Consider the following 13,832-nt stretch of genomic DNA (forward strand, 5'->3'; position numbering starts at 1 on the left):
GGGGGGGGGGGGAGAATTTACCATGCTAATGGACATCAGAAGAAAGCAGGATTGGCAATCCTTATATCAGATCAATTAGATTTTAAGCCAAAGACTATAATAAGAGATGAGGAAGGACACTATATCATACTCAAAGGGTCCGTCCAACAAGAAGATCTAACAATTTTAAATATCTATGCCCCCAACGTGGGAGCAGCCAACTATATAAACCAATTAATAACAAAATCAGAGAAACACATCAACAATAATACAATATTAGTAAGGGACTTTAACACTCCCCTCACTGAAATGGACAGATCATCCAAGCAAAAGATAAACAAGTAAATAAAAGCCTTAAATGACACAATGGACCAGATGGACATCACAGATATATTCAGAATATTTCATCCCAAAGCAACAGAATACACATTCTTCTCTAGTGCACATGTAACATTCTCCAGAATAGATCACATTCTTGGTCCTAAATCAGGTCTCAACCAGTATCAAAAGATTGGAATCATTCGCTGCATATTTTCAGACCACAATGCTCTGAAGCTAGAACTCAACCACAAGAGGAAGTTTGGAAAGAACCCAAATACATGGAGACTAAACAGCATCCTTCTAAAGAACTAATGGGTCAACCAGGAAATTAAAGAAGAATTGAAAAAAATCATGGAAACAAATGATAATGAAAACACAACGGTTCAAAATCTGTGGGACACAACAAAGGCATTCCTGAGAGGAAAATATATAGCGGTACAAGCCTTTCTCAAGAAACAAGAAAGGTCTCAGGTACACAACCTAACCCTACACCTAAAGGAGCTGGAGAAAGAACAAGAAAGAAACCCTAAGCCCAGCAGGAGAAGAGAAATCATAAAGATCAGAGCAGAAATCAATGAAATAGAAACCAAAAAAACAATAGAACAAATCAACGAAAGTAGGAGCTGGTTCTTTGAAAGAATTAATCAAATTGATAAACCCCTGGCCCGACTTATCAAAAAGAAAAGAGAAAGGACCCAAATAAATAAAATCATGAATGAAAGAGGAGAGATCACAGCTAACACCAAAGAAATACAAACTATTATAAGAACATACTATGAGCAACTCTACGGCAATAAATTTGACAATCTGGAAGAATTGGATGCATTCTTAGAAACATATAAACTACCACAACTGAACCAGGAAGAAATAGAAAGCCTGAACAGACCCATAACCAGTAAGGAGATCGAAACAGTCATCAAAAATCTCCAAACAAACAAAAGCCCAGGGCCAGACGGCTTCCGGGGGAATTCTACCAAACATTTAAAGAAGAACTAATTCCTATTCTCCTCAAACTGTTCCAAAAAATAGAAATGGAAGGAAAACTTCCAAACTCATTTTATGAGGCCAGCATCACCTTGATCCCAAAAACAGACAAGGATCCCATCAAAAAAGAGAGCTATAGACCAATATCCTTGATGAACACAGATGCGAAAATCCTCACCAAAATATTAGCCAATAGGATTCAACAGTACATTAAAAGGATTATTCACCACGACCAATTGGGATTTATTCCAGGGCTGCAAGGTTGGTTCAACATCTGCAAATCAATCAATATGATAAAAAACACATCAATAAAAGAAAGAACAAGAACCATATGATACTCTCAATAGATGCTGAAAAAGCATTTGACAAAGTACAACATCCCTTCCTGATCAAAACTCTTCAAAGTGTAGGGATAGAGGGCACATACCTCAATATCATCAAAGCCATCTATGAAAAACCCACCGCAAATATCATTCTCAATGGAGAAAAACTGAAAGCTTTTCCACTAAGGTCAGGAACACGGCAGGGATGTCCATTATCACCACTGCTATTCAGCATAGTAATAGAAGTCCTAGCCTCAGCAATCAGACAACAAAAGGAAATTAAAGGCATCCAAAACGGCAAAGAAGAAGTCAAAGGATCACTCTTCACAGATGATATGATACTATATGTGGAAAACCCCAAAGAGTCCACTCCGAAACTGCTAGAACTTGTACAGGAATTCAGTAAAGTGTCACGATATAAAATCAATGCACAGAAATCAGTTGCATTTTTCTACACCAACAACAAGACAGAAGAAAGAGAAATTAAGGAGTCAATCCCATTTACAATTGCACCCCAAACCATGAGATACCTAGGAATAAACCTAACCAAAGAGGCACAGAATCTATACTCAGAAAACTATAAAGTACTCATGAAAGAAATTGAGGAAGACACAAAGAAATGGAAAAATGTTCCATGCTCCTGGATTGGAAGAATAAATATTGTGAAAATGTCTATGCTACCTAAAGTAATCTACACATTTAATGCAATTCCTATCAAAGTACCATCCATCTTTTTCAAAGAAATGGAACAAATAATCCTAATATTTATATGGAACCAGAAAAGACCTCAAATAGCCAAAGGAATATTGAAAAAGAAAGCCAATGTTGGTGGTATCACAATTCCGGACTTCAAGCTGTATTACAAAGGTGTCATCATCAAGACAGCATGGTACTGGCACAAAAACAGGACACATAGATCAATGGAACAGAATAGAAAGCCCAGAAATAGACCCTCAACTCTATGGTCAACTAATCTTCAACAAAGCAGGAAAGAATGTCCAATGGAAAAAACCTCTTCAATAAATGAATGAGGCTGTTGGGAAATGTTGGGAAAATTGGACAGCCTCATGCAGAAAAATGAAACTGGACCATTTCCTTACATCCCACACGAATATAGACTCAAAATGGATGAAGGACCTCAATGTGAGAAAGGAATCCATCAAAATCCTTGAGGAGAACACATGCAGCAACCTCTTTGACCTCAGCCACAGCAACATCTTCCTAGGAACATCGCCAAAGGCAAGGGAAGCAAGGGCAAAAATGAACTATTTGGATTTTATCAAGATCAAAAGCTTTTGCAGAGCAAAGGAAACAGTTAACAAAACCAAAAGACAACTGACAGAATGGGAGAAGATATTTGCAAACGACATATCAGATAAAGGACTAGTGTCCAAAATCTATAAAGAACTTAGCAAACTCAACACCCAAAGAACAAATAATCCAATCAAGAAATGGACAGAGGACATGAACAGACATTTCTGCAAAGAAGACATCCAGATGGCCAACAGACACATGAAAAAGTGCTCCATATCACTTGGCATCAGGGAAATACAAATCAAAACCACAATCAGATACCACCTCACACCAGTCAGAAAGGCTAAAATTAACAAGTCAGAAAATGACAGATGCTGGCGAGGATGCAGAGAAAGGGGAACCCTCCTACACTGTTGGTGGGAATGCATGCTGGTCCAACCATTCTGGAAGACAGCATGGAGGTTCCTCAAAATGTTGAAAATAGAACTGCCCTATGACCCAGCAATTGCACTACTGGGTATTTACCCTAAAGATACAAACGTAGTGATCCGAAGGGGTGTGTGCACCCGAATGTTTATAGCAGCAATGTCCACAATAACCAAAGTATGTAAAGTACCTAGATGTCTATCCACAGATGAATGGATCAAGAAGATGTGGCATATATACACAATGGAATACTATGCAGCCATCAAAAGAAATGAAATCTTGCCATTTGCGACAACATGGATGGACCTAGAGCGTATCATGCTTAGCGAAATAAATCAAATGGAGAAAGACTACTGTCATATGATCTCCCTGATATGAGTAAGTGTTGATGCAATATGGGGGATGAAGGGGGTAGGAGAAGAATAAATGAAACAAGACGGGATTGGGAGGGAGACAAACCATAAGTAACTCTTAATCTCACAAAATAAACTGAGGGTTCCTGGGGGGAGGGGGGTTGGGAGAAGGGGGGTGGGGTTATGGACATTGCAGAGGGTATGTGCTATGGTGAGTGCTGTGACGTCTGTAAACCTGGCAATTCACAGACCTGTACCCCTGGGGATAAAAATATATGTTTATAAAAATTAAAAATATATATATTTAATGAAGAAAGGAGGAGTTCTGATACTCAATTTGGTAAGCGTTTGGGCATTATTTTTGCTTTTTCTCAAATTTTACATTATTTTTAACCTGTAAGAGGAGAAATCGGTGATAAAAATCATCTCTGAATATAATTTCATCTTACTTTTTAATAAATAATTATAAATACATACTGCATAGGTATTGTCCTACGCACTAGGGATAAAGACCTAAAACAGAATTTCTGCTTTCAAGGAATGAATGGCAGACTCAAGTAAACCTGCAACAGTAGTGTTTGACATGTGTAAAAATAAATCTGAGAGCACAGTGCTGCCTTCATGTCCACTTACTTTCCACTTTATCTAGAAACTGGCTGTCAGGTAAGGCATGAATCACCTCAATTTCCCATCTTTTCTTATCTTCACCTCCTTCACCCCACTGATGAAAAAGTGTCCCTCCTCCTGTCCTAAAACCAACTGTGCTCTCAGACACACCACTTCTCACCCCTTGTGGGTCTTCCTCTAGCAGTTATCCAAACTCCCATATCACATTAACCAGACTTCCTGGGATGGTGGGTTGGTTTACACTCACTGTGGCTGTTTACTTCCTTCTGACTCACTTCTCAATCCCCACAATCCAGGTTTTGCCTTAACTACCTCACTAACACTGCTCAAGTAACGGTCTCTAGAGATCTCCATACTGCCAACACCAGGGACCACATTTCCATCTTTCTTTATTGGATCTTGGTAAAACAGGTGCCCCTGACCACTTTTCCGAAACACGTGACTATGTTGACTTCTGTGATACTACTCTCCTCGCTTGTTCTCTGCTCATTTTTAGACACTACAATGTTATCCAAGTGTGGGCCAGGAGTCAGTGGGGGGTCTCTGAGACCTTTTCAGGGGATCCACCAGAAAAACTGTTTTATAATATAATACCAAGACATTTGTCAGTTCCACTCTCATTTTCTTATGAGTGTATAGTGGAATCTCCCAGTGGCTAAAGGACATGTGATAGAACAACAGGCTGTAGGCAGACACAAATATAAGAATCTACCCTTCTTTTGCTAAGACAAACATTAAAGAGACTTGCAAAAATGTCGAACGTTACTCGTCACTAATTTAATGGTCACTTTTCATAAAAATGTTATTTTTGTTTGTATGTAATGGGTTTATCAATTCATTTAAAAATAGGCATTTTAAGATGTTTTAGTTTTGATTTTTTAATATGATATTGATAACTATGGCACACATACACAAAGCTTTTGGGTCCTCAGTTACATTTAAGAATGTAAAAGAATCCTGAGACCCTTAAGTTGGAGGACCACATTCTTAGACTGTATCTCTTGGCCTCCTTTAGTGGCTCTTCTTTGACCAACCCCTTAAATTTTGATGTTCTCTAGAACAGCATCCTTATCCCACTGATTTTGTAACCATATACTAAGATTTCTCAGTCTTGGTATGTTTAACATTTTGGGTCAGGTAATTCTTTATTATGGGGGATTCTGTGTTTAACAGCATCCCTGGCCACTAGTATCCTCCCACCCAAACTGTGACAACAAAAATGTCTCCAGATATTGTCAGATAAAATTGTCCCCAGTTTAGAACAACCACCCTAAATGTTCTTCCTAAAAATTTCGCCTAATATCAAGACTTTTTTTTTTTTTTTTGTAAGAGAGAGGGTGTACACATGTCAGGGTGGGGGACCAAAGGAGGAGAGGGAGAACCTTGAGCATGCTCCATGCCCACCTCAGAGCCCCAAGACATGGGGCTCCATCTCACAACCCTGAGATCATGACCTGAGCTGAAATCAAGACTTGGATGCTTAACCAACTGAGCCACAAGGTGCCTCAAGTACAAAAAGCACTTGACATGTATTAACTCATTTAAACTTCAACCTCTGAGAGGTAAATTATCTCTGTTTCACAGAATTTCTATTCTACAGATTAAGAAACTGCCAAACTGAGAAGTGAAATGACTCTTCCAGGGTCATACAGCAAGTAAGTGATGATGGTAACTCCAGCCCTGTTTGCTTCCCTGAGCTTTACACTCTTGTGAGTAACTGCCTTTGCTGGGCATCAGATGACCTTCACTCAAGATGTCTGAAGATGTATTCATAAGTCTTGTCATAAGACCAGCTATTTCTGTACTTCAGTCAGTTAATGGCACAACTTTATACTTAATCTTTCTGTGTCTCAGTCTCATCCTCTATCACCCCCTGAATCACACTTAACTCTCTAGCAATTAAATAATCTTCTACAGTTTGTTGTTATCTGAGCTACTATGCTGATTCACACCTTTGACCCAATGTCATCTTCTGGGACATGTTTTTGGTTCTACCTCTGTGCATGCCCATCACAGCATTTAACACAGTTTGTGAAAATGGTTTCTATAACTGTGTCCCACTGGGGTTTGTTAAAAAAGCCATTGATGGTAGGTGCTTTGCTGAACCCAAAGCTCTCCAGGTTTTGCACACAGGGCAAATTAGTCTTCAGACAAGTTTTTGGAAGCACTGAAGTAAAATGGACCTGTTTGGATGGAGGCTGGGTTGTGGATGAGGAGAATTGGGAAAATCTTTGTCCTGAGAAGGTCATGATTGAGCTGAATCTCAAAAAAAGGATGAACTCAAGAGTGTTTAAAGGGCATTGTCCAATAGAGAGAACTTCACAAGGAAAAAGGGGCTCTTTTTGAAATTCACAAGATACAGCTTTAATACAGAAGGACATTATTTTTTAACAAGTAAGTTAATTAGAGATCATACTAGTGGGAATCTCAGGTTTTAGGTCCATGATTTCAAGAAAGTATGAAATGATTACCAGATTCCTATAGTTAATACAGTTACATGTGTTACCAGATTCCTATAGTTAATACAGTTACATGTGTGTAATAAATTTAGTTCAAAAACAACTCAATGTATAATTTGAACAATTATTTTCTAAATGTAAATTACCTTATGGTGGCTCATACAAAAACTTGTTTCCAATTTTCTGCCCACCAGTTACAACTTTGAATGGTTTTCTTGCAGTCTACTCCTGTTGACTTGGCATTTATTCACTTCATAAAAATTTTGTCTCGAATGTGGATTTCACCACCTGGCTCATAAATCATTTCAAATACATTTTTAGTAATGGAAGAGTCCTCAGAGATTACCTAGTTCAACAAGCAAATTTTGTAAACAAGAATACTGAAGGGATGCCTGGGTGGCTCAGTTGGTTAAGCAGCTGCCTTCGGCTCAGGTCATGATCCCAGCGTCCTGGGATAGAGTCCCACATCGGGTTCCTTGCTCCGCAGGGAGCCTGCTTCTCCCTCTGACTCTTCCTTCCACTCTGTCTGCCTGTGCTCGCTCTCACTCACTCTCTCTCTGACAAATAAATAAATAAAATCTTAAAAAAAAAAAAAGAATACTGAACTACTACAGTTGAGTGGCTTGTTGAAGATTACATATTACATATTCTCTGAAGACTCCTTGGTGATGTGCTTTCATATCCACTCTAGATACCTATGGGATACGTAGGGTACCCTCCAGTGTGTGGCCTGTGTGCTGATTCCAAGTTCTTGTTCATTCTTAGGAAAATTTAAATGACAAACTATCTTCTTTCAGACTGCAAATAACTGGTTACCACTTACTCACTTGCATATTTTGTCAGTGTCTTCAACAGACTTGAAGTTCTTGGTGCTAGGAACTTGGTTAATTTTTCGTCAAAAATTTCACCAGTATTCCTAATATTTACAAACTTTACCTTCTAAAGACAAAGTCATTAAGTAAAATTATGCTCTCCTATGAAATGTTTCTTTCAACCATTTGACTGGTCTCACTGGTAGTACTGTTTTCAAATTTACAAGATGAATACCTTTTCTATGCAGGTATCTAAAAACTAGTCATTGCTTGAGAGGTTTAGTATTCTGTCCCATAACCAACGGTGTAATGAGTCTCCTTATCTCAGGGCCTGCCAACTCATATATATCCATTGGGAGGGTTGTGCCTATTTGATCAGACTCTGTCCTAGGTCACTCAATCCCTAGGCTGGACAGTCACCCAAAGTGAGACCTGGCATTAAATACAGATCAACGCTGAGAAGATCAGGTAGTTAGTAGGAAACACCAAATCTGAAAGGATGCAGAGAAAATCATTAAAATACCTACAGTAACGATGGGCCAGAAGTTATAAGGAAGCAAAAAAGAAAGGAGAGGCTGTGAGGCAGACAGAAGAGATATGAAATCAATAAGGGACTCAGGAGCAAATATGAGAAGGGGGCAGGCATGAAGCAAGTTGTGTGCTACACTGAGAGACGGAAGTTTAGACACTCATTCTCCTGCCGCAAAGATCCTTTAAGCGGTATCCTTTCTGAAGCGGCCAAGATAAACGTTTCCCATCCCAGAAGTTTTTGAGTTTCTTTCCTTTACAGCTCTTTGAATCTCCTTCTTACAAACCCTGTTTTCGCCCCACGCGCTCCTCAAAGCCAGTGCCCTAAGAAGAAAGAATTTGATTCTCGCAACTAAGAAAGCTAAGTAAGCACCTAGGATAGTGGCTAGTGCGAGGCTTCAGCTTTCGGACATGTGCTACTGGGGGCTCGCTTCCTCTACCGTCTCTGAATCCTAGGGCAAGTTCTATGCATGCGACACACGGCTCCCAGCGAGAGCACCTGCAGCTTGCACGTCTACTCTTCTCACGGCAGAAACACACCAGTAACCACGCTCCCAGAGAACCAGGGAGTCCGACGCGGGGGAAAACATCACAAGATCTGAACGTCCCTCTGATGCAAGGAAGGGCAAGCCCGCAAGCCCACCCTCCCTTTCCCCCTCCAGGTTGCAGAGAGCCACGCTGGTGGACAGGCGCACGCTTCCCGGCGGCGGAGCCTTCGCATCCCCGTCCCGAAGTCGCCGGCGCGGGACAGGAGCTCCCCGCACCCCGGACCTCCCGGCCCCCGCCGCCCGCCGGGTCACCTGTAATTGTAGGCGCTGAAATGCTTGCTCTCTCTCAGCATCGCCCGGTACAGATCTAATACTTGTGCGCGGCTGGAGGCTGCCATTTTGGAAGGAAAAAAATAAATGGGTCCTCTTCGAGAAGGTCCCGAGTTTTAACCTAACCCACGAAACTTCAGTCTACGCAAAACCACGAACGAAATAAAAGAAAATGCGGTGTGGCTCGGTCTCGCCCGCGGGCCGGGCCTGGGCCTGGGTGAACACCGGCCCGCGCCTGGAGGCGCTGGGCGTCGCGCGCCGCTCGGGAGGCGGGCGCAGGCGGGCGCAGGCGGGCTTCGGGCAGCTTAAGGGGGAGGCGCCGACCCGGAGGCGTTCCCGTCCTCCGCCCGCGCCTCTGAGGAACCGGCGTGCAGCAGCCCTACCGGAGGGCTGAGGCGGAGATGGGGGGACGGCCGCAGGGAAAGGGCTGAGCCTGTGGAGGGGCGCAGGCCGGAGCCCAAGCACTGAGTGCGTGCAGCCCGTCTAGGAGCGCCTTCGCGAACGGCTTGGGGTCGTAGCGGGGACACTTAGTCTCCCACCGCAGCGCCTAGTCGCACCTCCGCGAGGCCCGAGGGCGCGTTGCCAGGGTTACCGAGCGCGCCCCAGGTCGACGCTCCGCCCCCGGCCGCAGATGACCCGCCCCTTGCGCTGGGGCCGCCCTCTGCGCTGCCTGAGAGGCCGAGCGGGGTTTTCCGGGGCGCTTTTATGTTACGAGCCCTGTCTGTGGGCTCCCAGGGCCGGGCGTTTTCTGAGCGCAGGGACGGGACGCGCCGAGGGGGTCGCAGAGGCGATGAGTGAGGGACTCCCTGGTCCTCCGGCTACGCTCAGGGCGGCCTGCTAAGGGCCTCAGGAGCAAGGACCCCCTTTTTGTCAAAATGGCAGCGCCCAGCGTGCTGTGAGGGTCTCTTTAAGGGAGGGGGTGCTTCGGGTAAGAGCCTTCCCCAGGAGAGTAGGCAGCGTGCCACGCTTCAGAGTTTGAAACACCCAGGTTCGGGTCTCCTGGGCGAGCGGTGGGTAAGTGCCGGCCTCCCTGCAGCGTGGGGTGCGACGCGGGCGGTCAGTCCTGGTGGTGGGGAGTTACTTGGCCACGGGATTTCCTCCCTTTTAAGGTGTTTCTTGAGCTCTGAAGGTTTTGCTTTTGAGTTTTTCAGTCCCGAAGAGTTTTGTCATCTACTGTTTACAAAAGGTGGCGTGGCGTGGCGTGGCGTGGGTAATTAATTGGGAAAACTTAAGGGATTTAAGGACTCTCTTCACACCCAAAGCAAGAAGCCGAGCAAGTTTTCTCTTGAAGATCTTCGTGGCTTAGTTTTCTGTCTTGGTCTTTCTCTGAAGACGTCAGCTTTCCAGAATCACCTTGTTACAGTGGTGAATAAAGTCGGTCGTTGTGATCCTTGAACGTAGGACTGGGCGCAGAGAAGCCTGAGCTAGTTGTAGTTACTGTGTTTGCAAAGCACCTGTCTTATTTTGGGACTTTCTCTGTCTGTAGTCAACTTTAGGAAGAGCTACGGTTTTTTGCTCAGAATACAGCTAGGAGTGACTTTAGACGTCAAAAGCAAATTTGCCTCAACATCCGTTCTTCTTCAGCCACTGAATTGTGGTTGTATGTCATCTCTTTTAAGTTTGCGAGGTTTTAAAATGACCCTTGCTTTATATCAAAGTCTCGTATTTTCTGGAACTTTAGGAGCAGGAAACTTTTCTGATCTTGCTGCACTTTAATGTACTTGCAACGTGGTGTCCTTGCACCCAGGTGTACGTGTTAATATTACTCGTTACAGTGTAATAACATTTTTTAAAAAGGTGGAAGAGAACATACTTCTTAAAAAAAGATTTTATTTATTTATTTGAGAGAGCGAAAGCAAGAGAGATCACAAAGAGAGGGAGAAGCTGACTTGCTAATGAGCAGAGATCCTCTCTCTGGGTTTGAATCCAGGAGCCCGAGATCATGACCTGAGCTGAAGGCAGAGGATTAACCGACTGAACACCCAGGCCCCCCGGAGAGAACATACTATCATTATTAAACTTCCTTTTTCTCTTCTTTCTTTGTTTTGTTTTGTTTGTTTGTTTTTAAGGTCTCCCACAAATGTAAGTATCAAAATAGGGTACAGAGTATCTGAACTTTTCTCACTCTTTTTTTTTTTTTTAAAGATTTTTTAATTTGTCAGAGAGAGAGAGAGAGGGAGAACACGTGTGTGCACAAGCAGTTAGAGTGGCAGGCAGAGGTGGAGAGAAAAGCAGGCTCCCCGTTGAGCTAGGAGCCAGATTTGGTGCTGGATCCTAGGACCCTGGGATCAGGACCAGAGCCGAAGGCAGGGGTCTAACCTACTGAGCCACCCAGGCATCCCAACTTTTGTCACTCTTGCAGCATGCTCAGGTCATTGGGCAAGTCTTACCTCAAGGTTACTGAAAGAGATTTTAATATTTGAGTTTTTCTTGGCATTACTTAAAGGTTCAAGACCAAGGGAATTGCACCTTACCACAGAGTAAGATCAGGAGCCATTTTCTCTTAATATGGTACAGGAGTGCTAATGATATAACATGCAACACCTGGGAAAACTACAAGAATAGAGAAAGCTATCAAGGTAAAAGGAAAAAAAACATGAAAGTTATTTTGGTTTGTTTAACAAAACAAGTGGGGGGCCTGACTGGCTCAGTTGTAGAGCATGTGACTCTTAATCTCAGGTTTGTGAGTTTGAGGCCAAGATTGGTTGTAGAGATTACTTAAATAAACTTAAAAAAAATTAGTAGGGCTTGCTTTATTATATATTGCTATCATCTACAAAATGAAATTGGAGTAATTATTCCTGTCTGCAGTCTTTATGTCTAATTATCAGGCAATTTAATCATTAATGTATGCAATTAATGTATCACAATGACCTTAACATCATAATCAAATAAAGCTTTTCAAAGAAACATATAAAGTTTAGTTTGTTTGGGTAGCCTAGTCATCTGTTAGTATAAAGAATAGTTGAGATTAGGAAAGTGGGAGATTCCCAGTAGATTCAATGCTGTCCTCACAAAAATACTTTTACTGTATTTCAAATAATATACCGGTATCTTGGAAATCATTGCCTTGAACAACTAATAAAAAAAATTACATTCCAAAGCTTAATTTCTATTTTTGTACATCTTTATTGCAGAGGTGACTAGTTTCAATAATAGCTCCATTTGAGGTTGAAACTGGAATTGGGTCAGTACCTGAGAATTACTTATTTATATGTCCTTTAATATGCATCTATTCTGGGCTGAATATTGTTTTAGGTACTGACTAAAAGGTAGCAGTACCTACTTATTACCATCTAGGCTTCAAAATGTAAAAATTGCCTTAGTATTCACCTGTCAATACTTAAGAAATATTTATACTTCTTTACCTATGGAAAAGGATGTATTACCTTGTATTAAAGTTAGATTGCTGGATTACTAATGGGCATTTAATGCTTTTTGAAAGGAAATTTCCCCAAACATAATAAATAGTAGGACAGAAGTTTATTATCTTAGGCTTAAATATTAAAACAATGTGTAAAGAAAAATCTTGTCTGAATGACCAACTTGTCACAGTATGATTTAGAAATTAAATGTGGATCTAAATCTTTATTATATGTAGTTGTCATTTGTTTTTATTGATCATTCTAATAGACTACGAAGCTGGAAGAGACCTTGGGTATCAATTTAAGAGGCAGAAACCGGAGGCCTCATTCTCATTCACTCATTTAGTCAACATTATTGAACACTTCCTAAGTGCCGTGTATTATCCAGGATGATGGAGTTACCATGCAGAGAGTCCTTTTCTCCAGAAATGGACAGGGAACTAGACAAACGAAATATTAATTTGTTGTGACAGGTGCTATGATAGGGATAATATTACCAGGTATCTGGGGAGTGCAGAAGAGGGCCATTCAACTAAGACTTTGACCTACGGGGAGACTTCTCATCATAGAAGGTGTTTCCACAATGAGCTAGTAACAACCAGGTGAAGAATGTGGTAAGAGCTTGTAGTGTATATTCCAAGTGTGGAGGCACGAGCTCGTATGACCCATTCAGGGAACTCTGGGAGAGGGCATGGGAGAGACCATCTATGAAACCAGACAGGGTTAGTCTGTACCTCATTCATTATAATGACATTTCTTCTGTTTTGGTGTTAAATTTATTTCTTCAGCGTTGGCTAGTTCACCCAAGTAGAATTTAACATCTGAACTATTGAAATGTAGGTTGGTTTTTCAGGTGTTGTTTTAAGCCATATTTTTGATCGTCTATTCTAGGAGTGCTGAAATGCTGTTTACCTCTGCATTTAACATGGTTGACCAGCCTGGTAGATCAAGCCAATGTTCTTGTGGGTATTTGAGGGCTATACATCAAATACTGATCCCATTTTCCAAAAGTTCACAGTTTACATACAGTCTCTATGTAATTAAAGTAGAAAGTACAAAGTGCTGCAGGGGAAGTACTGGGGAAGCGTTGTGCAGTCTTAGAATGGGAGGTCGCTTCCGTGGATGGTGCCTGGGCCACACCTCAGATGGACAAAGTGAATGTGGCTGATGACCAGGCTTCAGGGAAGAAATTTTTTTTTTTTTTAATTTTTTTTTTATTACCCAGGTGATTGGTTGCAGCCTGATAGAGAAACATTGATCTCTGGGAATTAGGGGGCTTTTTGGAGGTGGTAGTGTTCTTGTTGGACTTGAGAGAATTTAGGTTTGAGCTTGGCCTTGAATTACAGGAATTTGGATGTGTGGGTATGGTGGTAAGATGGTTACTGCTGAATGAAGGTTTACCCTTAGAAAGGATAAAGAAGAGAAAGTCTGAGTGAGGTTTAGGGAAAGATGATCACAGCCTAAGGAACAATGAGGGAGGGCCTTTTGAAGGAGAGAGTAGGAGAGTGCTTAAAGGTGCGTGCAGGAGATGCAGCTGGAAAGGCCATCAGGATGGACACTGAGTCCTTATAGGAGCTCAGTTA

General features: G+C 42.0%; 2 protein-coding genes across 10 annotated transcripts in view; one reads left to right on the forward strand and one right to left on the reverse strand.

Moving 5' to 3' along the window:
- LYRM4 (LYR motif containing 4) overlaps positions 1–9,145 on the reverse strand; it is a 167,052-nt gene extending 157,907 nt beyond the window's left edge. Inside the window, exon 1 of the mRNA XM_059399382.1 lies at positions 8,867–9,145. Coding sequence (XP_059255365.1) covers positions 8,867–8,952 — 86 coding nt within the window. The 5' untranslated portion in view covers positions 8,953–9,145. The remainder of the gene's footprint in view (positions 1–8,866) is intronic.
- Positions 9,146–9,570: 425 nt separating this feature from the next.
- FARS2 (phenylalanyl-tRNA synthetase 2, mitochondrial) overlaps positions 9,571–13,832 on the forward strand; it is a 524,473-nt gene continuing 520,211 nt past the window's right edge. For 4 of the 9 annotated variants that reach the window (XM_059399375.1, XM_059399376.1, XM_059399379.1 and 1 more), the window contains exon 1: positions 9,586–9,898. The gene's annotated coding sequence lies outside the window, so the exon portion shown is untranslated. Of the gene's footprint in view, positions 9,899–13,832 lie in introns of all 9 variants that reach the window. The other 5 variants (XM_059399371.1, XM_059399372.1, XM_059399378.1 and 2 more) reach the window with 3 other exon arrangements.

This window comes from Mustela nigripes, chromosome 5 (genome assembly GCF_022355385.1).
Source record: "Mustela nigripes isolate SB6536 chromosome 5, MUSNIG.SB6536, whole genome shotgun sequence".
In the NCBI taxonomy this organism is placed as follows: Eukaryota; Metazoa; Chordata; class Mammalia; order Carnivora; family Mustelidae; genus Mustela; species Mustela nigripes.